This window comes from Limanda limanda, chromosome 13 (assembly GCF_963576545.1).
Source record: "Limanda limanda chromosome 13, fLimLim1.1, whole genome shotgun sequence".
NCBI lineage: Eukaryota > Metazoa > Chordata > Actinopteri > Pleuronectiformes > Pleuronectidae > Limanda > Limanda limanda.
This window is the reverse complement of record NC_083648.1, coordinates 10,370,932-10,397,509: the sequence shown is the minus strand read 5'-3', so window position 1 is coordinate 10,397,509 and position 26,578 is coordinate 10,370,932. Positions and strand designations below refer to the sequence as shown.

The window sequence follows — 26,578 nt, the reverse complement described above, 5'->3', positions numbered from 1 at the left end:
TAAATGGTCCCCGACGAATGAATTGTTTGTCCAAGGTCAAAGATCCAATCTCAAAAGCAAACACGCGTAAATGTCGTCTTCACCGAATACCGAGGCTCAGAGAATCGGCTGAGATATACACAAAAAGAAGAAGTGACTCATTACGAAAGCAAACATACGAGCAAAGTTTGATCTCCACTCTTCATTTCAAATTCAAGCTGTGTAAAGAAACTACAGCAGTTTGAAAAGTCCTGTGACGAGAAAATGAAAAACTGACAGCGGAAGCTTTTGTGTTTCTTTTCTCTTGATTGTAACTTCATCCACATACAACCTTCAACATGTGAAATCCTAAAGAGGCGGCTAAACACTACAGGTGTATTATTCAAATCATTCAAAACTGAGTTTCTGTACCAAAGTGCTACATTTAAACAAAAAAAAACAATTAAAATGAGCAGACATTCCATCATCAATAAATACATGCATCCATTATCTAGTCTTATACTTCAGCAAAATGAAAATGAGTGCTTCTCCCTATAGATTCGAACACAGCTCATGGTGTAGGCGTTGATGGGATAAGTAGCAGTGTAATGATCGGAAGTCAAATAACACTGCAAGCTGTCGAGCATATTGACACGTGTAACCAGAGTGGAAACGGCTAATGGGTGAAAACAATCATGTGAAAATACAGATTATCATTGAGATCATCTGTCGTTTTCTTGTATCTCGAACTGAATGATTACAAAAGCTGTTTTAAAGAGCTCAAAGAATAATGATCGAGATGATAATAGAAATGTCACAAATGGTCCACTGCTCATTCACGTACATACAGATATATATTTATATTTATAATTGGCCCATTTATTGATAACCGGCTCTAATCCTGGCTGTCAGTGTTCAACAAATTTTAATATCATGGATAACTAAACGATTTAAAATAAAAACCGTCATTTACAAAGTGCACAAAAAGACAAAATGGGAAATAAAAAAGAAAATTATAAATTAGCTTCCCATGCTATTATACAATCTTGTAACAATTAGTGGGACAATGTTCTGTTGGTTTGTGAAGCATCTGAAACAGGAAGTGTGATAAAAATATATGTATAAAAAAAATTAAATAACAGGAACACATGTGTGTCGACGATGTTTCCAGGGAAGACAAATGTAATTTGATCCTAAACTCGATGGCGACAGTGGCAGTCAATACATTTCCAATCTGAATAACAGTTTGTGACCTAAAGGAGCAAAAAGGTGAATTCTGTGTACAGACAAAAACACAGTTTAGATAATAAATAGAAAATACTTCCATTGATAGATGAATAACAGATTAATATTAATGCCGGAGCAGTTATTTCAAATCTTTTCCTACAATACCCCCCCCCTCTTTAGAACCAAATGACACGTTTCTAACCAGGAAACTTCTGAGGAAACAATGACAAATAAAATAAAACTAAAATATGGCCTTAAACAAACAACACACATATAAAGGGGAGAAACACTGACTTAAGCATTGTCAGTAAAAAAGAAAAAAATCAGCTGTTTGCGATTCTTAAACTGGGAAATCTATTTAATATAATGTAGTAAAATAGTGACTTTTTATTAGCATGAGCCGCCCCAGGAATCTGTGGTCCCCACTAGAGCCCTTCCTCAGTATGAGTGGTTATCACAGCCAATAAGCAAATACAAGCTTGACCATGTTTTGATTTAGAAAGTGTTTCGATTATTAAAAATCTGTTAAGATTTTTTAAACTGTAAAATATCAAACTCTGTACAAATATAATTATCTAACAACCAAACTGGACCAATCCTCATCAGAAAATGTTTATTATTTGTTATTTAAAAACTGAGTATTGATTTATCGTTAACAGATTTTTTATTAGTGTTAGGGTTAAAAATCCCAGTGCCCATCAGGTAACAGTCTCCAACAATTGTTAAGACTTGTGCTCCTGGAATCGCACTGGCCAAACTGCTTTGTACGTTACAATGGGATCAGAAAGCATTATTGTTAAACAGGTTTGTGTAACTGATGTGTTGTTTGCGAACAGCACTTTAGATTCAGATTCACCACAGATTCAAAGGGCTTTTGTTCAGGGCTTTGTTTAAAAGTCATGTGCCAATTTCATTCTCTTGGATCAGACAGGCTTCTTGTCGAGGTCCATTTCTGCGGGTGACGTTTTATTCAATGCAACACGTAGCGCGACCTCCCACGTCAGCGCTAATTAACCGGGAGGCGTCTAAGTACCAAATTAAACTGGCCTGCAACGTACAAGAAACAAAAACCTGGCAGAGCCGCGAGGCTTTTGTTCCACACAGAGGCACAACAGAGTGAACTGCAGGGGAGTGTTTGGAGAACCGGTGAGGGGTTTTGCCTTGTTGGGACTGATCCTAATGAAACCAGCAGAGTGAAGGATGATTGATTCTGGCGGCTGAGGTTCACGCAGAGGCAATGTAGCATTTATGGAGGGCAGAAATCAGCAAAGTACGGGTGCTGCAAGGCTTCTTCTGCAGAGATCCTCTGGACAGGATTACATTTCAACAGGTTCTGGGGGAGAGCAGAAGAAACCGGTTAATAATTGAGACAAAACTACAGATTGGCAAAAACTGGTTCGAGACTCAAGGCTCCTTGTTTTGGAAACATGACAAGAATACATTATATTGATGTCGAGTTTAAAAGAAATGTGTCTTAGTAGTTAGAAACATGAGCGTGTGAGTTACCTAGAAAAGGTGCATTTAACAGCAGAGCAACTTTTGTTCTAAAAATGACAGGATATGCGAGTTGAAAGTTAAAATACCTGGAGTAGATCCCGTCCTGTGCTACTTAGTTTAGGGACGACATTCACCAGTGAGGTGGTGGCTGGATACATGGGATATGGCTGCATGGAGAGAAGGAGGCAGTGAAATACATTTCAATTAAAGAATTCAGGAAAACATAGTATAAGCTAAGCTCACACAGAATGAATGAATTATGTACCTTGTAATCGGGGAGTTTGGTCATAGTCTGCCACTGTTCTTCAGTCGGCGTACCCAACAATGTACCGAGTGGTTAAAGAAACATTGTCCAACTGGTTTAGACTGAAGTGTTTTTATAAAGAGATCAATATCTGAGTCTCACATAACAAACAGTAAAAGCAGGAAACTTATGGAGTCAGTATCTACAACTGATGTCAACAAAAGATATCTGAAGATTCTTTTCAACTGGTCGTCCACATCATTCCCGGGGAATAAAGGCCGTCCAGCGTTAGCCAGCTCTGAACGGGACAAAGGAAAACATGGGGAAATTATTAGGTGGTATATTTTGATATTAGTTAATACAATACTTGTAGTGGTCCTGACCAGCCCCATTATTCTAACTATGCATTTTTACTTGAATTAAATACATTCCCTCACTCATCACTCTCTTTTCAATTTCATTTAATAACCAAAGAAAATTCCAGGTAGGTGTAAACCTACTTGGCAATAAATCCTTTCTGATTCTGAAAACAGTTTTTCCACCTAAATGTGAAAAACACTGAGAGGAATCAGCAGCAGAGGAACCACACCTTTGAATTTCAAAGACTAGTATTATTCTGTGCTCTTCTCAAACAGCTGCAAAAAGTCTGGTGCCTTGCTTTTAGACATTTATACACAACTTGAAAGATACTGAAACTTCTTTGCAATGTCATGATTTAAAATACAATACACCTAAATGTATGCATTGTGCAATTCCATCACCAGTTCGACCGGAATCCTAGTTCCACTAAGAACAGAACGACACATATCCTCATCATCGTCAACAATCACAAACCAACCTGCAAATATGCATCCAGCAGACCACATGTCGATTGAGGTAGAGTAGAGTTTAGCACCGAACAGCACATCTGGAGGCCGGTACCACAAGGTCACCACCTGCACGGGTCGCAAAGCACAGAGTCATGGTAACACCAGTTACATCTATTCTCTCAGACAGACGAGTGGCGACTTGCTCATGGTTTCCATTTACAACTCATTGACATTTTAACAAACTGTGTATTTGTCAGGTGTCCAGTATTTTACAGTTATAATCCTAGATTTCGTATAATGTGGTCAGTGCAGAAACAAATGTTTTTTTCCAATACTTTCTCAATTTGTAGGCAGATGAAGATGCACCTGCTTAAGACTGGAAAGTTAATTCAAGTGCAGATACTGCAGAATTCCTTACTTCATAAGTCAGCACATGCTATTTAGACAAAAAGTCTCCTTTACCTTTATCTATTGCTTTTGTTAATTAATCTTTTTTTTTTTTTTTATCTCATCTTTACACCAACCTGTAGTATGTGTATGTGAAAAGTTTGATGGTAGAATTTGATAATAAATTTGTGGAACTCAATGCAATTTTGTCCATAAAACTACCTTAAAAACACTTGCAAGTGAATAAAACCGTTGGTACTACTTTACTTAAGTGTTGGCTTGTCAGAGAAGGGTGTGATGAACAACAACACTGATAAACTGCTGCATGAACAACATATAGTACGTCCATGTAGTGCAGTATCGTTCATTTATTCCTGCTGAAACACGGCAAAGACTCTCGGGGTAATACATTTTCTGATATAAAATTACCTTTTAAAATGATCTTCCAGCGTTTTAACTGTAAAGTCACAGCAGGTCTGACCCCATAAAATGAGATGGCCCCTTAGGTCAGCCAAGACAGACCGTGAAACTTATCTGAGACTCAGGGTTCGAATTATCTTTTTGTCTCTAAGGGGGTCTCTATCTCATAAAAAAGTTGGCGCATCGCACACATAGCCTACCAAGGCTATACAATTAAATAGCCTAGGCGCGAGCAGCGCTTTTGCGGACGGTAGGCATAGGCTGTATACAACTTGACGCACGCACACAACAGACAGAGACATTTTTGTACAGAAATTGATTTATTTAAATTAATTTCAATATATTATTGATTGTAATAGTCCATATATATTTCATTTCATTACTGCCAAATCGGAGAGGAAACCCATATTTTCTGATCCTAAATATTCTACTATTTTTAGTTTTTTTGGCTGTAAACCCGAAACTTGTCAGGGCCGAATATGAATTCGGCGCCGGTGGCCTTTTTTTCAGTGGCATAACTGACCGTGATGTTTCTTTTAGATGTAGATGTATTTATCTCAAAAGCATGTTAAGCTAAAAGCACACAACCTCTTCTGACTTTATGACCTGTCAAATTGTTCGTATCTACTATGCAATTTGCTCCAGCCTAGTGGTGTGGTGGTGAAGTGCAGTCATGCTGCGTTCATGGGCGTCAGGTAGGCTACGGTCTGGCTATGTCCCGTGGTATGGTATCCTATTTTAATTTAACGTCTTAATGGTAAGAGACCACACAGGGATGGATAATGAGCGTTATTTAACATTGAATTACAATGTCATATATGGCAGACACCTTCAGATCAGGGCTGCAACTAACGACTATTCTGATAGTCGATTAGTCACCGATTATTGAAACGATTAATCGACTTATCGGATTATGAATGACACAAATTATCAATTGCTCTTATTTAGCAAACAGCTTTTAAATTTTGCTTGAGGTTGTTCAAAGCATGTGATGACTGAAAATAAAGACAATAAAGGTCAATACTTCATTAATAAAAAATGTCTTTTAATAAACTTTAATTAACTTTAATAAAAGAAAAATCAAGCCTTTTTCCATTTAAAACCAAGGACAGGCAAAGTGCTAATAAAAAAATATTAATATAAAATCAAGAATCCATTTTTCCTGTTAACAAAAATGACAGGGAAAATAACAGCAATATAAACATCCACAAACCAAACTACAGTCTTCTTCGGACTAAATAATTTGTCAGGCAATAGGATAACATTTCGCTTTTAAACTCCTTAAAAAAAAGTTTAAACCATATTTTTGCAATGGATTCTAGAATCCTGCGCACAGGTATATACGTGTATATATAACATCTGACAGAGGCGAGTCCGCATCGTCTCCGTTACGAAGTCACACGTGACTCCTCCTCAAATGTGCGTGTCCTGCTTCCATGGAGAGCAGGTCCGCCGCAACAAATACTGCAGGTAGTTTTTTTTTCGGGCTGTTAAGAGTGAAGTTCTCCCAAACTTTTGACTTCCTGGTAGGCGATGGACCATGTTCTGTCGCTATTGCACATGCGCGGCTATTGCACATGCGCGGCTTTCAGAGATAGGAAGGTAGTGAGATGACTCACTCCTCAGCTACTTCCATCAGCAATCCGGTAAAACGACTTTTAGTTCAGCTGCACGGCACGAGAAACACGCACTATGACGTAACCAACGATTCATTGACGAGTAAATTAGACTATTTTATCATCGATTTTTGTAGACGACGTTGACTAATCGTTGCACCCCTACTTCAGATATGAGAGACCCCCTCAGATTTTTGACTTTGTTGCTTTCATGGGAGCTAGTCCTCTCTCTCTGGGAGCTCAGCCCCCTCTGGCTCCCACGTAATTCGAACACTGCTGAGACTTGATTCTCATTTCTCTGTTTACATCAGCAGGAACACAAAAAAATAAATAATCAAACCACACCTGAACCGCACACTGTTGTGTGGTCCACTCCATTCCAGCATTAATTTAACGGCTCAACTTCAGGACCTCAGAGGATTTAATTGAGGCCATTAAATTAAACCCAAACGATAAGACCATAAACAGAACAACTGCATTTTAATACCTTAGAAAACATTTGGGATTGTGAGAAGAGTTTTCATCAATACTGTTTCAGTTTGCTGGTTAGATGTTACTACTGAGCCATATTTTGATATCAAGTTATACACTGAGATATGGATTTTTGGGTCTGAAACTGCTGAACAGAGCCTGAATGTTATGTTTTATTGATGAAAGACTGTTTGGTTTTAAATGTCGGAAAATACTTTTAGCAATAGATTTGGGGCTCCTTGAACTCAAAACAACTTCTTTAAAAAACACTCATTGAAAGAGCACCAATCTTTTCCTTTTCTTTGCTCGCCTCGGGAGATAAAACATTCAGAAATCAATCTACGACTTGGTTTATCTTTAGATATGGAATCTGACAAAATCAATGCAGCTTCAGACAAGTCACAGACTGTAGCTTGCTGTGTTAATGATGTACGACCTACCTCTGCTGAGTAACACCTCACAGGAATACCAAAGGCTCGAGCCAACCCAAAGTCAGCCAGCTTCAGCTCCCCATTCTGTAGAGAGAGAGAGAGAGAGAGAGAGACGTCAACAACTCTTTACAGACGACAGCATCACACTCTTAAACTACAGAGACAGAATACTCCCTTTGCTTTCCTTCAACATTATGGAAACAGTATACAGTATAGACTGTTTAACTTGTAACCAGCCTTCAAAAGTCAAAGTCCAAATGCATGGAAACACTCACTCTGTTGATGAGAAGATTCTGCGGCTTCAGATCTCTGTGAAGGACATTTCGACTGTGGCAGAAAGCAAGGCCTTTCAGCAGCTGGTACATGAAGGACTGTAAAAAAAAAAATAAAAAAATCAATACGGGAGCCATTCATTTCACAAGTAGTAATACTATCCCTGGTTTATCTCTATTCTTGGATTGTCCAGGTTGCTGATCTCTCACCTTCACAGTTTCAGGATCCAGATCCCCATTGCAGCTGTCAAAATACTTCTTCAAATCCTGCAGTGGATAAGAGACAGGTTAGCCTCAGGGGGGGGGGGGAATAAAACATACCGGTGGGTTTCAAATCTCACCTGATCACAATATTCAAAAACCAAGGTTAACTTCTTGTCACTGTGCAAAACGTCGTGTAGCCTGCAGGAGACAGAGAACAGACATAAGTTGTTGTTGTTGTTGTTGTTGTTTAGATGCTGATTGTGTTGCATTTTAAATCACATGACACTCGTGTAGAGTTCAAGCAGCAGACCGACCTGACTATGTTTTTATGCTTGAGCTCCTTCAGAAGGCAGATTTCTCTCAGGGCAGAGCTGGGGACCCCCTGAAATGAATGACAGCCACTGTTGTTAGCATTAGCCTCCTGCACCATTAGCCTGCTTGAGAACACATAAGCTGCTAATACTGTGTTACTGAGCACTTACCTCGTCGTCATCGTCCAGCCTCACTCGTTTCAGAGCTACGATTTCGTGGGTTTCTCTGTTTTTAGCCTTGAACACTGTCCCGTAGGTTCCTGCGGGGGAGAGATCGCAGGTTAGATCCCAGTCAGCGCATCGATGAAAGGCAAAGTCCTGACGCTAGCTAGCTAAACTAGCTAAACTAGCTTAGCGTTAATACCATCGAACCCGGCGGAAGGACATCTCCGGACAGATCTAGTCTCTAACACGTACTAGTGTTGGTGACTGTCGCTTTGTGTGGGTTAACTGGAGGATTTATTTAACGCAAGAACAACGCTTTTTAAATCCAGCTAACGTTAGCTAACCCTGCACAGGAGTGTTAGCAAACCAGGCTAAGCTAATAGTCACTTTTAATAAATAAGCGCAGGAAACTTACCCTCTCCGATTTTTTCCAGCTTTTCATATTTCTGCATGTTTGACGGAAGAAGCCAGCCCGAGGCCCGCTACCGAACTAATGACCACTTAACGCCCCACACTGGGGTTACTGGTGCTCAGGTGGCTAACGTTAGCTCGAAGCTAAGTGCATACGGGTCCGCAGCGGTCAGATTTGTGTTGTCGGTCCCCCCCCCAGTGGCCAAAGGATGAACTGCAGCATTCCGCAACATCACTGAGTGCAGCACCTTCAGTTTTTTTATTTGGAGACATTTAGTAAAATACCGTGATTATACAAGTGCACGGGACAAAATGTTTTTAGAAGAGACTGCAAAGATAACATCTGTAAGATAAGATAATCATGATCACAGAGAGCAAGTGAAGTGGAGAGAATATCTCTGCTTTCTTCATCCCTTTCTCTAAGTGCAGGATTTAAACTGGATAATCACCTGAAAAAATTACACTATCCACAAATCACATACTCCTCATCATAAAGGTTCAGTCTCTTCAATCATGTGTTTGTTGAAAAAAAAACAAATTATTTCCCCTATGATCAAAAAAACAAACAGCGAACTAATCAGAACAAGTTTATTCATTTTTTCTATACATTATAATTTATAATTCTATACAGATACAGATAAAAACAGTGTTATGAACTTCCAGTTGAGACTGTACATTAGTGTGGCTTGTTAAATCATCACAGACTGGTCCCAGTTGGTCCATTTGTAAAGTACATAAAACCTGAGTTGGCCTAAAAGTCGGCATGAAAATGGTAAAATTAGGATACATTTTATTGTATTCATGGTGTTCATGCAACCCGTCCCCTATGCATTTAAAAATAAACTATTATTCATTGTCGATTTAGAGTAAAAATGTTTTGCATTGTTCATTTGTGCCCCTCAGCTCTTTGCCTGCGGATCAGATCAGAATACAGTCCTCCTTTGCTCAGCAGCTCTAAGTGAGACCCAGCCTTAAAAGAAAAGAGGGAACCATTAGATACAATTACAATATTACACAGTACACGAAGAAGATTCATTCACATTTATATGAATTACTGACAACTCGATGAGTCAGTTCTCTTCTGTGCATCTCTGAACTTTGGACATTTAACAGGATATGACATCACCTCTGTGAGTGTTCTGCCCCCTCACCTCCACAATGCGTCCGTTGCTCATGACGCAGATGATGTCAGCCCCTTGAATGGTGCTCAGCCGGTGGGCTATGATGAGCACAGTGCGACCCCTTGTGGCCCGGTCCAGAGCCTCCTGTACCACCCGCTCCGACTCTGCATCCAATGCACTGGTGGCCTCATCCAGCACCAGGATGCACGGGTTCTTGATCAAGGCGCGGGCGATGGCGATGCGCTGCTTCTGGCCGCCTGAGAGCGTCGCTCCTCGCTCACCTGGGTTCAGAAATCTAGTGCTTAGTATCCACATCTCCCAGAGTCTCTTAAGAGTAGTAGTAAAAGCTTAAATGAGAGTACCCACCAACCACAGTGTTGTAGCCGTCTGGGAAACTGGTAATGAAGCGATGAGCATTGGCTTGCTTGGCTGCATTAATGACCTCAGTATCTGTGGCCTCGGGCTTCCCAAAGCGGATGTTCTCCATGACGGATGATCCGAACAAAACTGGCTCCTGCGCACAATATTGAAGGATGCAGAACAGTGAGATCTGGACAGCTACAAATGGGACTAATTAAGAATTTTATTAAACAAAACATTATTCATCTACCTGTTATGAAAAAGAATGGGACACTCATGATGAGCAACCTTTACCTGATTGATAAATCCTATAACGTGCCCCCTGAGCCACGACAGGTCCATTGTTCGAATGTCAACTCCATCCACCTTGACGACACCGCCGGTCGGGTCGTAGAAACGCTCCAGCAGCGACGCCACCGTGGACTTCCCTAAAATGCATTGGATGATAAGCGAGGGCTCACCATCAGACTGTTTTCATGTCACACATATTACAATAAAAATCAATACATTACCTCCTCCAGATTCTCCAACAATGGCAACAGTTTTACTCGGAGGCAGTGTCAAGTTGAACTTCTTCAAAATCTGATGACCGGGTCTTGTTGGGTAACTGTAAATATATATATAAAAAAGAAATCAATAGACATTAACATCTGATGTTAGTGTTCAGACAATGTCTACAATTGAACTGACGAGATGAGGTCCTAACCTGAATGAAATGTCCTGGAAGTCCACTCTTCCCATCAGATTGTGGTGCGAGATGCGTCCCCCCCCTGACCCAGTGATGGTTGGCTTCAAAACCAGATATTCAAAAACTCTGGCCCCGGAGCTGAGACCTCTCACCATCTGCAGCAAATGTTAGAAATTTACAGTTTTATAAATAATTCTAAATGTTAAATGTGTCGCTCAGATAACACATACATGCAAAGAATTTTGACTGACCTGTCCAAAAAGGATCGAGATACTGGCCAATGACCTGAGCACAAAGACAACACACCAATTAAATAACACCAGATACATGTATTAGTTAATACAGAGCCATAATTGTGGTGCAAGTTGTGTCTTTTACCTTTGAACAGTCTGGGAAGCGATCAGGAAAGACATGAGTTCTCCAGGGGTCATTTCATTTCTAGAAATTAAAGTCCCTCCAGCGAAAATAGTTCCCAGAACGATGCCTGGATCATGGGCACACAATTAAAAACATTACAATGACAGAAATCCTGAGACACAACAGCAGTCTGCTTATCATTATGTTTATTAGTTAAAATTGGTAACACACACTCACAATTCAGGGCAATGTTTGACAGTCCTTGGAAGACTGCTATTCCAGAGCCAAGATTTTCATTCATTTCACATGATTTGTCCACTTCATAAGAATATAACCTGGAGAAAAACATGATTCAAATTACATAAATGTAAACATAGAATCTAATATCTCTGAGACACAGTGTACTGTGCTCTAAAAGCACTACAGCTGTGAGTAGATCAAGATATACTCTGACTTACTGAAGCTCCCGCTCTTCCATACTAAACGCTTTCACTGTCCGCACGTTACCGAGGGCCTCATCTGCCACTCCTGTTGCTTTTGCCACCTGAAATGTGTGTTGGGCACAGTCAGACATCAAATTAACATATGTTACAAACAGCAAAGGCTTCATAATATTCAGATTTAAGTGCCTCTTTTCATTATGTATAAAACATGATGTAAGCAGGGACAGACAAGTAGGACAGATTAAGTTTCCCGTGTAACAGCATAGTTCAGCTTTATCTTCTCAAGATAATTTAACAACGCTGAAAGATGCTATAATAAAACAATGTTTTGTTCAATTCAAAGAGTTAACAAAACTCAAACAATACACATATATGTATTAAAGACCTTGTGCAGTCCTACTCTACCTGTTCTTGAGCCAATCGGGATAGTTTGCGGAGGAACGAGCCAATGAGAGCCCCAGCTCCCACTAGACAGGGAAGGACCACTACAGTCAAACCTGTGAGTTTAGGGGACATGATGTAGAGGGAGACAAAACATCCGACTGTCTGTGTAATACTCCGCAGACCCTGAAAATATGGAAAAAGAGTCATAAAAAAAAGGAAATGGAAGGTTAAAACCAGCAAATAGCTTGTATATCACATATTGATTATTTTACAACACAGGTTTCACTTAATACCTGAGAAATGACTAATTTAAAAGACGACTTGAACTCCTGAATGTCAGAAGTCAAACGATTCACCAGCTGCCCGGTTTTATTAGCGTCAAAGAAAGCCACATCTTGCCTGTGAGGAAAAGTAACAATGACAGCGTTAGTAGCAGTTACTTAAACATGTAATCTATCTATAAACAGTGCATAATGATAGGAAACATGACTGCATGCGTTCTGTAATATGAACCTCAGTAAGGATGCGAAAAGCGTCTTCCTCATGTCCGCTGCCACTCTCTCTCCAACCCGAGAAAGCAGGACGATGTAGCCGGTCGTCAGCAGGCCCTGCACAGTGGAAGGAATGTATATCAACACTACACATACTTGCAACTACTACATCAAAATCATTCAATTCTGCAGATTGTTGATGAAGTAGGGGAATTTTAAGCTGTGCAACATAACAGATTTCTTCTTGTGCACTTACTTGGACACCATACAGGCCGAGCAGCTTCATGGCAGGACCTCTTATCTCATAAACATAGTTCCCAGTCTGTTCCCTCAGGTACCGCGCCACGACATTCACCAGATCCCCGAGCATCAAGGGGATTTGAATGTTCAAGATCGCTGCAGCAAAAGCAAGCTGAGAAGAAAGAAATTCAATTTAGCTGATCAGCAATTCCATCACAGCCTCCATGACATGTCCCTGTCTTTAGTGGCCTTACCACAACAGCCCCCATGAGAGCCCAGAGCTGTGGTTTGACAAATTCCCACAGGATATGCCATTTGAATTCGGGTGGAGGTTTTTTGGCGACAGCTTCCACCAGGGTGTTGTTGTTCACGTCTTCCTCGCAGTACGCCACGTGGCAGAACAGCCGTGCAGAGACCGTGAGCACCGCTGGTCCCAGGATGAACCTCAGGGACACTCCCGGGGGTTTGGAGGTCCGGGGGGCCGACTGGCGGACAGCTCTCTGGGTGAGGCGCCACATACGACTGACGGCATGACCCGGCTGTTGTGAGGAGCTGCACCCGTTAGACCCCGGAGCTGTATACCACCTGGATTTGACAAAGAAGATTCATCAGATTAGACATAGACTATTATTACTTAAATAATTAAAAGGTTTCAAAAAACGAATGTAACATTTGCAATCTCTACAGGCATAATGGCCAGGGTGGCTTTCTCAATCAGGCAATTATCTTTATCAGAATATCTACATTTATTGTATGACTTAAAGTTCATTTACTATAAACGTGTTGTTAATAATTGATAGAGTTGCTCTTGGAAGTGTGGCTCGATCAAAACAGGATCTTTGAGGCAGATATCAATATCTTTAACTGGGCGATTACAAGATCTGATAATGATATTTAAACTGATAGCAGTGTTCATCATTGCTGATGTGGATAAAGTAACATTTAAGAATCAGACATGTTAATGATAGTGAAAACTGAACTGCTCTGTACTCTGTAGCAGAGAGGTCACACTTCCTGTACTGCATATACTTACATACTTAACGCTGAATATGTACTTTTAATATCTTACCCTTCTTTTATGGTTGTCTTCTCTATTATTCATTGCTTTGGAAAGCATTCGTCTCTAAATCTGTTTTTCCAATAACCTGTCAAACACTTACAAGTGCAATTTGATACAATAAAGAATGGTTGCTATCGTGGCTGACTCACACACATATCCATATTAAGCAACACTAGGAAGGAACCCTGTGAACAGTACTGTGAGTATAAACCTCAAACTACTTCAGAATCCTCAGTGATTCCATTCAAACTGATGTTAAACAACTGACATTAGCTCGAGCAGGTCCCAGTACTTTACCGTGACAGTTTCCAGATGTCAGCTGCTTTGTGGCAGCGCGGGTAACACGACAGGGACCTCACCGGAGCAGCAGCTTTACTGCAAAGGATCTGAAACATGTTCGATGCTTAATTCAGTGATGATAAACTCGTCAGGTCAAAAGAATCACTGAGCTCTACTGTAATCCACGGACAGCAAGCGGGCTGCCATGTTGGGTCTGACCCACAATGCATTGCTCTGTGTCTAATCTGACATACAGTCTATGATCTGAACCTGTTATTTCAGGTCTGTCACAACACTGAGCAGCTTCATGTCACAACAGCTGATGATCTGAAGGGTTTTAAGAGATTTGTGAAACATTTGATGAAACGATTCGCGCAAAAAACACGAATTTGTCCGGTTAAACCTAAAAAACTACAATCGTTAACCGGAAATTACATGGGAGTATGCCGCGTTCATGTAATTTAATTCCAATCGTAATTATGAGTAAAACAGTAGCTGGTGGAAACCGTTAACTTGAAACTTCAAGATTCATGCAGGGTTATTTGTCATCCAAAAACTTGAAGTATATGAGCAGCAAATAAATGTATTGAGATAAAAACAATAAAACAATAGAATATCTAACCAAACAAGGAGTCTGTTTGGTTTTTTTTTTACATTACATTACATTTCATTTAACTGACGCTTTAATCCGAAGTGACTTACAATAAGTGCATTCAACCCCCGAGGGTACAAACCCGGAACAACAAGAATCAAGAAAGTACAATTTCCTCAAAAATAAGTGCTATAAGTAAGTGCCATTTAAGTGCTACTAAATTGTTAGTTTCAAATTTTATTCAAGGTATAGTCGGAAGAGGTATGTTTTTAGTTTGCGGCGGAGGTTTGTGAAAACTTCCTGATGTCCGGATGTAGATTGGGAGCTCATTCCACCATTTAGGTGTTTCTATTCTATTGTATTTCTCATCCATATGTATTGAAAATGTCCAATAATAATGCAGTTAAGGGAACTTTGGGTAATGTAGGGTAAATACTTTATTGATCCCAAGGGAAATTTAGGTATCGAGTAACAAACAAAACACTCAAACACAAAAGCATAAGGATCATAAAACGTCAAAATGAGTCAAGAATAAGTTCACTGCAGTGAGATGAAAGTCTCCCAACCAGAACTAATGCAAAGCTGTAAAAAACTATGTGCTAATGGAGATACTGACAATATAAATGTAAGTATTGACTATTATAGCCTGTAGCCTATGGTACAGCAGATGTGTATTTAAAGAAAAAAGGTGAAAACAGTGCAAGAATAAAACCACAAATATAAATAGGTGGTGATATCCCTGCATACAGACTAATATATCTGTTCAGGTCCAAAACAATCTTTCTCTTTCTCTTCAGATCGTATAACTTTTTCACCTTTGCAACATCTCTGACATTTCCAATCTATGAGCACTGACATTATACAGATACAATGACCTCATGCTCTGATTGCGTGAAATCAAACTTTGATGCCGCTCCACGTCAAATGAACAACATATGTCGTGTTACGAGAACTCAAAAATCGAGGTAGTTTCAATCTCCATGTTGTTGAGATGACCCTCAAGTGAAGTTGATCTGACGAAACCTCTCGGATGCGAGTGTGTTCTCCTTGTTATTCTCCCGCTCTGTCCGAGCCTCCCTGAATGCGGCATAACACCCGAAGTGACGTCAATGACGTTGTGTTGACATTTGTTTGTGAAAGACAAAAACACTGGAGCCACACGGGACGGTGTGTGTCTGGAGCCCGAGCCCCGGGACGAACTGAGCAGCACCGGGTCGTGATCTCAAACCGCAGCCGCCTGTGAGGCAGGATCCGCGGCCACGGGCTGAAGCGAAGAACCGGAGGAAGCTCCGGAGCAGCTTGAGGAAAACAACCCGTCGTCCCCCTGACTACCCGAGAGGCTGAATCATCCACATGCTAACCCGCCAGCACACAGCTCCCTGACACACTTCTACTCGTGTACAGGCGTGTTGTGTGTGTTCATCACTAACAGAATCTCCATCTTCTTATTTTTAAACTGCTTCCAAGTATTCCGCATCCTGTCCGCGGCAGTGCTGGGTTACACAAGCCCCGTCCGCCACACTAGCAAGTTAGCAGGCTTCTGCTAGCCGCGGCTAACGCGTCCCTAAGTTGAGGTGCTGGAGGAACCAGCTGCAGCATGTAGCCCGGGTTCCGACACTGGGTTCGAGTCGCACTGTGTTTACCACACACCAGAAGCCGTCAGCTGGGACACACCTGGAGAATGTGAAGCACAATGGCCAACTTGGAAGCTTACCAGGAGTACCAGAGGATCGAGGACTTCGAGGAGGACTCTCCTCCGGGCGAGGAGGATTTACTGGTGCATGTGCCCGAAGGCCTGAAAGGTACGCGTGCTTATTACTAAATTATAACTGTTACAACGAATAGAACGGCTCCTGAATGCTATCGGCTTCTCTCTCTGAGGAAAGCACAATGATAACCGCGTTGGGTTTGGAAGATAACACGATGCAACTGGGTCAAGGTTGGGTGGAGATGGTGATTTATTTAATGGCTTGCTTTTCTGTTACAGACTCATGGCACCATATCAAGAACCTGGATAACTTCTTCACCAGGATATCCTTTTAATTACAGTGCAGCTAAATAACAGGTCAGCCAAAGTGCACTGTCATTGGACATGTCACTGGGGTCAGGTCGGGCTGACTCAAGCTGACTCAGATGCACTGTCACTAATCATATTTAGAAACTGTTAATTTTCACAATGTTTACTTCTTGAGTGAGCAATGTGTTTGTTTTATTTGTTGTATCTTCCGCTGTGTGAAACAATGTCATCCCTTGATCAATGTACATATAGTGACTGTTCAAATACAAAGTCATGTTCGCTGTTCTCTAGCTCAAATGATTTCAGATTTTCCTTAACCAGCCGGTCCACATCTATCATTTCCATCAGAAGAATGGCTTTGCCTGTATGATGCTGTCAGAGTTCTTTGAACTTGTGTAAGTATGAGAAAGTACAGAGTTCACACACCTAAGGGATGCACTGTGAGATATCAGGATTTGCTTTTAATCCAGTATACTAAGTTCAGGTTGATTGATGATGCAGTTCCAACAGGATGATTATTCCTGGTAAACCTTATTTATGACTTTTCTAGCTTCATGTTTTGACAGACATGTGTGCCTTAGGCTTCAGCAGGAACCAGCTCAACCACATGATTCCACTGGCAGTTCCACATGAGCGTCCTGGGAATGTGTTTACTTTGTCTCCTAGAATTTAAATTCCATTTACTGTAATCCATTCATTTCAGTCCAGCCTGTCAGTTTAACATTTTCTTTATTTTACCGTCTTGCTGCTACCGTGTCAGTAGGTTATCTGTGTAACTGGTGTTGGCCTGAATCTGGCCAGTGGCCACAGGGGGGGGGCTCATTAATAATGGGACTGCTTCAACCATTAGCTGTAGAAATCTGTCTTCATAATGACAGTTCAAAACAAACCTCAGCCTCTCTGTCGACATATTTAATAAGCGAACTACAATTTTGTTATTAAGTAAAAAGCTTAATGTAATGTTTTCTTTTCTCGTCTCATCCCAACAGTCAGCTTTTGTTTGTTGTCACGTTCACAACGTTCCTTGTCAACTGTGTGGAGTATGACATCCTGTTTGCCAATCGAGCCGTCAATCACACCGGGTCGGGCCAGAATCCCTTGGACAAGAATAAAGTCACTCTCACAGATGCCATCCTACCTGGTCCGGAGTGCACTCAGAGGTATTGTTGATTAGTGGAGCAGTACTGAGAGCTTCGAATTTTTAATTTTTTTTCCTCATTAGGGAATAAATTCAAAAAGCTTTAGTCGCATAAAGTGATGTCTGATGTACTTGTCCTCTGATTTAAACCCGTTTTAATAAGATGCTTTGTTCTTAAGTAGACACGGTCCTGGATATTATTAGAACCCTTTTAGAGACAGACATTCAGAGGGATTTCATTTGTCCGGCTTAATACAGTTGTAATTAGACTTTCAGACTTTCTTATTAGATTGTGCCAGATGAGTCCTCGGAGGGCAAGATACAGTCACATTCACGGGGCAGGGTTGTGGATCAGTAGACTATTTAGCTGTTACAAGTGGGTTACTTGCTTGAATTATGAGAACTCTCAAATATTTCCAAGCAATGGTTTTAAAAGCTTCTGGTTATTACTGTCAGCAGCACTGTTTGAATTGATTTCAGAAGGAATAGTCTTTTCATTATTCTGTGTGAAATCATGAACAGTGAACCACTTCTTTGCTGCCTCGAGTTTCCACATTTTAGACCAAAAATAAGCCATATTTGACTTTTGCACATCTTTGTGAAAACATCTCTCCAGTTGAAGCTTTCCAAGTTAGACAATTGTCATAATATTGATAATGTTTTACTGGTAATAACAGAGTACCAGTACAGTTAGCATTACATGTTGCAATTGATTGAAAACAGTTTGAAAACATAAAATGTTAAACTTATTATCAGTTTTGAATGTTGTTATTTTTAAGTACAGGTGACACCAGTTTCTAGGAAATTTCTCTCTTTCTCTGTTTTTGTTGTTCATTTCAACCTGAGATTAGTAGCTTTGAGTAGCATAATTCTTGGAAGGTATTTGTGTACTGTGATCAGACTGAGTACACTGTAAGTGATAGCTTCAGCAATGTAAAACCAGCCCACTGAGTTACTGACCACATGGCTAGGCTGGCAAAGCTGACTACCACATGACACCTCACCAGCAGGCTGGAAGGGAAACCTCCCCCCTCCTCATTTTGTCATATTTGTCTGAACTTGTTTTCCTCCAGCTCGACTAATAGGCCTCTCATCAATTTGTTCCTCATTCTGATTGTGGCTCATAAGTTGTTTATATCAGAGTCAACATTGTTTGACTGCGTGGAGTTCTTATCTGGGAACAGCTTGTTCCACGATGTGGAAGCTCTGTCCTCCTCGTGTCCCGATCTCTTATTTCTATTTTAAAACCAGATGCTTGTTACCAAGAACATCTTAGCACCTTATTTATGTCTAAAAATAACTTTATATATAATTATATGGGAATGACTTCAAAACGCATCAGAAATGGCTTGGTTAATGGCTATTGTGATTATCATGCAACTGTTTTGATATGGACTACTCGCTTGAGGAGCGCGTTGAGTGCTCATCAGGACTAGAAAAGCTCTATATAAATACAGACCATTTACTGGGAAGCTTCCCTCACCGTAGAGTGAAGTAAGCAGCTGACTTAATTCAAAACCTGTAAACAAGAGCTCAGTATCACTTTAATAAATTGCAACATATACTGAGAGTAATCGTTTCTTAGTCTGTATATATTTTAAATTGCATATATATTTATTTATTTAAATTTGCCATTATAGGGGACTGACATATGTTTTCTATATTAACTATTTGTGTAAATCCTCTGTTTAGGATTCAAGACAACAGCTGGATTATTTTTCTTCTCATCATGGCTGCGATTTTTTGGGTCTATCGACTTATTAAAGTCTTTTGCAATGTCCTGAGCTACTGGGAGATCAGGCAGTTCTATATCAAAGCACTGAAGATCAGAATGGTAAGTGCTATGCCTGGAGGCTTGTAAAAATAAAAGGTCATCCAAATGCACAGATTTGTTTTACTCATTGTTGCGGTGTCTTGTGTTTATTTTGTGCTTATTGCATCTGTCGCCAGGATGATCTATGCAACTTCACATGGCAGGAAGTCCAGGACAGGCTCATCAGCTTGCAACGAGAGCAGCAGATGTGCATACACAAGAAGGAGCTGACGGAACTGGACATCTACCACCGCATCCTGCGATTCAAGAACTACATGGTGGCAATGATAAACAAATCACTGCTGCCAGTGCAGCTCCAGCTCCCCCTGCTGGGCAATGTGGTGTTCCTCACCCAGGGCCTCAAGTACAACTTTGAGCTCATCCTCTTCTGGGGTCCTGGCTCTCTGTTTCAGAACAAGTGGAACCTGCACCCCAAGTACAAGCGGAACGGGAACCGCCTCGAGCTCGCCCAGCAGCTGAGCAGAGTCATTCTCCTGATGGGTTTGGCCAATTTGCTGCTGTGCCCCTTCATCTTAGTGTGGCAGGTGCTTTACGCTTTCTTCAGCTATACAGAAGTGATCCGCAGGGAACCTGGAAGCCTGGGGGCCCGCCGCTGGTCCCTGTACGGCCGCCTATACCTGCGTCACTTCAACGAGCTGGATCATGAGCTGCATGGACGCCTGGGTCGTGGTTACAAACCCACTTCCAAATACATGAACTCCTTCACATCACCACTACTGACTGTGTTTGCAAAGAACGTGGCTTTCTTCTCAGGATCAGTGTTGGCTGTCCTCATTTCACTGACAGTCTACGACGAGGACGTGCTGACAGTGCAGCACATTCTTACTGCCATCACTGTGCTCGGGGTGGTTATCACCATCACCAGGTGAGATTTCAGAGCCAGCTTATTTACCTGGAACCATGTCTGTATCACCCCCTGTATGTTTACACTTAACAGAAGTTGACAGTACATTTATTTGGTGTCTTTTGTTATTTGTAACATGCTATACAGGTACATACTTAGTTATACATGTTCGATGTGATATAATATGATTTGCATTTTTTTCTCCTAGTTTAATATACATTTATGGGTTTGCAGAGCCTTTCAATTTGTGGTGGCAATTTATCTGTAGAGAATATATCTGATATATTATTTACAACTATAGCCATCCTGCAAATCACTTATTTATGAATATGGGTAAAGAATACCCTTGTCACAAATCCAACTTTACCAACCCCCAAGGTTTTATCATTTCACTTATCTCACATGTACAGGAACTGTGTAATATTTGTTCAAATGTCATCATTTTGTCCATGTCCGATGCCAGGTCCTTCATCCCAGATGAGCATATGGTGTGGTGTCCAGAGCAGCTGCTGCAGTGCATGCTGGCTCACATTCACTACATGCCAGACCACTGGAGGGGCACTGCTAACAAGGGAGAGACCCGTGATGAGGTGGCGCAGCTGTTCCAGTACAAAGCGGTAAGGATGCAAACATATTTATCCCATTCAAAACTGAAATCGTGGTTGTGTTTTAGTTGCACCTGGTCAACATGAAGAGTTAAAACGGTAAAGTCATTGTACGTATTGATAAATTCCAGTGAACTGAAAGTGTATTCAATTAATCTTTTTATTTGAGAAGATAAGATGTTTTTTGTTTCGTTCAAATCAGGTCTTCATCTTGGAGGAGTTACTCAGTCCCATCGTCACACCCTTCATTCTCATCTTTCATTTGAGAAACAAGTCTCTCGAAATCATTGACTTCTTCAGGAACTTTACTGTGGAGGTGGTGGGAGTTGGAGACATCTGTTCCTTTGCCCAGATGGACATCAGACGCCATGGAAACCCAACAGTGAGGCCTTTTCCTTCTCTGACACACAGTCAGCCTTTTTGATAAAGGCTGACTCCTAATACGCTGATTTCAGTGATAATGTTGTTTCTTGAACTTATCTGTATCTTTGAATGTGTCTGCAGTGGATGTCCGAGGGGCAGACAGAGGCTTCTGTGTACCAACAGGCTGAGAATGGCAAGACAGAATTGTCCCTCATGCATTTCACCATTAAGAACCCGCGCTGGCAGCCGCCACAGGAGAGCTCCGTCTTTATCGGCCATCTGAAGGAGAAAGTGCACCATGATGCACTGAGTGGCCCCTCCACCCAGCTACTGCTTTCTGAGGCTCCTCTCTGCACCTCACTGCAATCCAATGGGTCAACTACTGTGGTAAGAAGCCTGACAACTATGTAGAGCACACATGTACCACACATGAGTTAAGATATAAATGATGTTAATTAAATTAGTAAAAAAAAAATTCTGTTGACCCATAAACTACTATTAAATTAAATAGACTGTGTTGTTGTTTCCAGCCTGATAATCTGTTGGCGAGTGTCTTGGCCCACCCCATTCTAACTGCATCTGGACTACAAGGACGTGACCATCACTTCATCCCACCCAGCACCGCCGCCTCTGCTGCTGCCAGTGTCCTGGCCTCTCTCTCCACCTCCCAGCTCGCACACACCAGCCGCGGCCGCTCGCCGGGCCTCCTGCCCTCCTCCGTTCACCCTGAGGGCAGCATGTACCGCAGCGAACGCAGCATCTCTGACAGGTGCCTACCAGCCACTGTATTTACTATGGAATTGTTTGTATTCTGCAGCTGAAAAAGCATATGTGGAAACCTATGAATGAATAAATAAATGCACCTAATTTATTTATCACGTTTCTTTTCCAGTATGACTAACAGTGATTCACGCATCCAGAGAAATGCACTGCACTCAGAGTTCGCCTCCGCAGAGATGAGTCTCCATGCCATCTACATGCATGAGGTGATTTCCTATGTCCTACTTCATTATTATAATACCTACCTTCCCTTTAATGAGGTGTGTGGGACGATTTCCACAAAATTAATCTGCCTTAGTTTTAATGGCGGGAAAAATATGTCAAAATACCTACTTTCATGTTTACTGGGGCAAATTTCTGATGCTCATAAGATAGTTTGGGTTGAGTACCACTTTTCAAGCTCCCCTTGTAAACCACTACTCTGAGGCTCCAGTCTGCTCTATATTGACGATGGCTTGTCTCTCCAGCTCCATCAGCAGACCTCTCAACCACAGAGGACTTCAGGACTGTGGCAGAACTCTGTGCCAATGAGAGATCTTCATACAAACACTGGTAAATTATTATATTGATTTTGAACTTTGGTGTATCAGAATATGTTCTACAACCAAAACAACCAACACAAATAATATATTCACTCGTTTGATTTCTATTTTGTGCAAGTTTAGTTTTTAAATCTTATGACATGTATTTATAGTATTGTTATATGACACTCAGGCTTCCAGGCGCATAGTGGCCTGAGTTCCAGTATGTCCATGCCCACCACTACCCAACTTGGAGGCTGGCAAGAAGAAGAAGAGGAGGAGAATGAAGATGAACAGGAGATAAACAGTGGATCGACTCCAAAGCAGGGCACAGGAAGTAATTGTTGAAGTGCCTTATGCCATAAGGTATAAGCTCCTTTTTCAAACTCTGGAATGATGCGTGTCTGTATCCCTGACAAACTTGTTTGTTGAACTGAACAATGACCCATCTTTCTACAGAAAGGATACTCTGCCATTATAATATTTCTCTCTTTCTTTTTTTTTATAGTGTTTACATTGTACTTTCTTTGATGAACATTGTGGCCTTAGATGATCGTCATGGAGAATTTAGCATGGACCTTTAAAACATCACTCATTCATTTGTGGGAGAGGCTCGTTGAATAACCACTGTCTCTGCACCTCCACGCCTCATCCTGTCACGTCAGGCAGACTATGGCATCAGGGAAACCATACGTCTTCCGTCCGCTTCATCACGATCTTCTCATAAACTTGTACAGAAAACCACAGAGTACACAAGGCAGAGAGACAATAGAGTGTATTTGTAGGATCGGTGTGTGGCGTCTTGGTCAGAGCTGCAAAGACTGCAAGCCGTATCTCAGCTGCCTGAACAATTTAAATCATCTATACAAAAAACTTCAGTATTTAAAGTTGTGCTGTTTGACCCCCGGTGATTTGTAAATACACTTTCACAACCTACCTATCCTGTCAAAGTCCACATTTTTACTACCAGAGCTTATCCTTGAAAAAAGAATACCAAGTATTGATATGATAGAACTGACTGTCTAGTAACCGTACTTCTAAAACACAGTGCGTACCTGGCAAAAGCCTCATTGGTTTGATAAAATGTCTTTTTAAACTAGGCATACCCATGCTTTGATGCTGCTGTCTGTAAAGTGGTCCCAGGATTTATTTTCAGTATTAATATGTCTAGAGCTTATCTACCAAGTTTCCAGGTACACTTGGCATCAAAATCTCAATGCAGATGATAGAGGATGTCTTTTTAAATCTCTGGGCTGGACACAAAGTCAGCTTTATGCCTTAACACCTGTCGTATCGTAGTTTGCCACAGTGGTGGTGGGGAAAAACAAATACTCAATACCTCTCGTGTAAATATACAATATATACACATGTTGTTTTTTTGCAGGGTACCGATGCCCCTTTCAACTGCATTCTGATTTTAACTGCATGTGTAAATGGAACCTATTTCATTTTCTGGTTATGTGTCTTGCCCAGCAGATGTTTTGAGTTAAATGTCCCAAAATTTGTTAAGGAGAATCTTTTATTTATTTGTCTTTAAAGCAAAAACAAGGTGTTATTGCTTTAGCAAATCTTTGTTGTGTCTTTTAGCCCCATAAATTTTCATATAATAATGAGCTAATATAAGAGCTTCTGCAGTTTAGTTTAGCTTTAGGTTAAAATAATTCAGAAAGAATTCAGGACAAATTTGACAAATTCTGAACAGGACAATTGGTCGCTGGCTTTATATTTACTCAGCCTTTACTATTTAAAAGAGCATAAAGAGAAAAACTGCTTCTCAACAATCACCATCATTTGGTAGCTTTAAAAGTATTTATTTCCCCTTTTCCTCCAGATATTAAATTGAAATATACTTATAATATATTTGAAGGAATTATTTTAGAAGTTTTCTCAAATTGATCACTTGTTTACATATAACCACAGTAATTACAAATAAAAACAAAAAATAAACATTTAACCCTTTTCCCTAAAAGTAATAAAAAGAAAAAACATTTTCCATCAGAAGAACACGCCCAGCTGCATGATGTTGAATGTTGATTTTAAAGTTTAAAATCAACTGGGACTTAATCTGCTTGTTGCTGTCATGCATCACGCAGCACTTTTTTTTTATCGCATCCTACGAAGGTCACAGTAGTATAGATCTCATCCTCCTTTTATCTAAGAGCTATAGATACGTCTTGTGTTCAGCAACTGTTCCACTTTATTTTTGTGTGTGTGTGTTTATGTGTGGATGGGATACTAGTGGACACCTGTGTAATTATGCTAACACAAACTCTGAGTTTTGCACTGAAAAAATAAAAACAAAGCATTTAAAAAAAAAAATCAGATACACTTCAGAAAGGGCACGTCTCAGAAGGGACACCGAGTCAATCGCCATCCCGAATGACCTCTTCTCATCATTTGTACATAAGCATTGCATCAGCACGTATTGTAATGTCGTCGTCGTCGTCCACAGCAGACTGTCTGGAAACAGTGTGGCAAATCACAAAAAGGTCATTCTTACCTCTCGTCAATAAAAAAAACTTGCCCTTTAGGGGATGATGTGTGTTTCTGTAACACTGTTGTTTTTTGTTTTATTTGTTTTTTTTTGAGTTGAGGTTGAAGTAGAGACTCAGAGGCTCAGCTTTGTGCACAGAGTTTACACATTTACAGCTCACTGTTGTGTTTCTCATTTTCCTTTTCAGCAGTGCCTTAGTATTAAGGTTTAGTATTTACTTTTCTTTTGTTAAGAAGACATGTCATGTTACCATCAGATTTGTGTTCACGGCACACACCATGTACAGTGTTTTTGTTTGACGAGTCATTGTGGATAATATCTATCAACGTCGTGAAACTGTGGATGTGGCTTTTAAGATGAGCTACAAACTGATGTGTTGCATCTGACTTGTTCTGATCAGGGTGTCTGAACCCGCACTTTCTTGAAAGTCCCTAGCGAAGCAGGAGCACGCCTTGTTATCTGCAGCGTCATCCTGGCCAATTTACATCACACTATGTCCACTACACACCGGTCTAAATATCACAGCGACTGGAACAAGGTGCTAAGTTTTCATCCTGAAATGTTGAATATGTTTAAAGACATGTTTTCTTTTTTTAGAACATTGGTTTGTCTGTTTGTGTGCGTGTGTGTTTTCTTCTGTAAATTAAGACACACTATGGAACATGCCAAAAGAACTTGTTTTCAGCACAGCTTCACGAGATGTGCTGTTTCCTCTGAAAGAGTAGAGAGGCAAATAAACCCTATTTTGAGTGTATTTAATCATTTCACTTATGTTTGATTATCTGATGTTTATTTAAAATAAAAAGGCATTTTAATTTTCTTTCTGTTGCTGTTGGTAAATTGCAATGTCAGCTTGTTTAAGAATGCAAAACATGTACTATACCAGCCTAATGATACCTGTAATACAATACACCTGTAATATTGACAATGATGTTTGTTAACTTAAATTACAAGAAGTAACTTTTTATATTACAGCACACAGTACATCGGATTATATAAGATGTTAGGATACATCGATGCCTACGTGATGTTTTTTTTATCACATGCTAAGACAAGTGGGAGAAATGAGATGTGCAGAAAGAGAAATGGTAGAAAAGATACAATTATATCAGGACCCAGATCTGGAACACAAGATGAAAAAGTAGGTTGAAACAAATATGCAAAGATTATACAGGAAGATGTGATTATTGGGCAAGAGGAAACAGTTCATGTCATAGTTGTCTAAAATATGAGTGAGAAAGAAGGCAGCTAATTAAAAACCGTGGCAAGATTACAGTTTTTTATTTTTTATGAGATATCTCACAAAATTACTAAAAAAGCAAGTATTATCGAATACTTTTTCACTATCTTACAAAAACAATTAAAACTAGTTGATGGGAACAATATGTAATTTATTTGATCACCGAATATAAACTAGAAGGTTTTGCATGAATTTTCAGAGTTATATTAAATTAAATGTTTCCCACACTGTGATTTTTGTAAGGCGTCAGATCGCTTCTGCGCAGGCCAATTCGTTTGCCTGAAAAATAATAATAATAATCCTT

General features: G+C 40.5%; 3 protein-coding genes across 3 annotated transcripts; 1 reads left to right on the top strand and 2 right to left on the bottom strand.

Moving 5' to 3' along the window:
* Nucleotides 1-166: 166 nt before the first annotated feature.
* cdk5 (cyclin dependent kinase 5) lies at nt 167-8,578 on the bottom strand. Its single transcript, XM_061084739.1, has 12 exons — nt 8,428-8,578; nt 8,019-8,107; nt 7,851-7,918; nt 7,674-7,734; nt 7,543-7,599; nt 7,336-7,431; nt 7,070-7,144; nt 3,765-3,861; nt 3,155-3,224; nt 2,948-3,008; nt 2,769-2,849; nt 167-2,518 (listed from the first exon to the last, which is right to left on the bottom strand). Exons 1-12 carry the CDS (start codon nt 8,462-8,464, stop codon nt 2,432-2,434), a joined length of 879 nt encoding a protein of 292 aa, XP_060940722.1. The 5' UTR covers nt 8,465-8,578; the 3' UTR covers nt 167-2,431.
* A 419-nt stretch (nt 8,579-8,997) lies between these two features.
* Nucleotides 8,998-14,046, bottom strand: abcb8 (ATP-binding cassette, sub-family B (MDR/TAP), member 8). The gene is made up of 16 exons (XM_061083915.1): nt 13,865-14,046; nt 12,762-13,092; nt 12,524-12,679; nt 12,290-12,384; nt 12,070-12,175; nt 11,798-11,959; nt 11,408-11,493; nt 11,187-11,284; nt 10,971-11,076; nt 10,844-10,877; nt 10,611-10,747; nt 10,417-10,511; nt 10,199-10,332; nt 9,911-10,058; nt 9,575-9,825; nt 8,998-9,393 (listed from the first exon to the last, which is right to left on the bottom strand). The coding sequence occupies exons 1-16, from the start codon at nt 13,960-13,962 to the stop codon at nt 9,310-9,312; spliced, it is 2,121 nt and encodes a 706-aa protein (XP_060939898.1). The 5' UTR covers nt 13,963-14,046; the 3' UTR covers nt 8,998-9,309.
* A 1,539-nt stretch (nt 14,047-15,585) lies between these two features.
* atg9b (autophagy related 9B) lies at nt 15,586-25,854 on the top strand. Its single transcript, XM_061083914.1, has 14 exons — nt 15,586-16,240; nt 16,426-16,471; nt 16,788-16,850; nt 17,445-17,615; nt 19,286-19,427; nt 19,544-20,292; nt 20,735-20,888; nt 21,079-21,258; nt 21,381-21,626; nt 21,770-22,008; nt 22,132-22,225; nt 22,487-22,571; nt 22,734-22,906; nt 23,049-25,854. The coding sequence occupies exons 1-13, from the start codon at nt 16,132-16,134 to the stop codon at nt 22,886-22,888; spliced, it is 2,433 nt and encodes an 810-aa protein (XP_060939897.1). The 5' UTR covers nt 15,586-16,131; the 3' UTR covers nt 22,889-22,906; nt 23,049-25,854.
* Nucleotides 25,855-26,578: the final 724 nt, after the last annotated feature.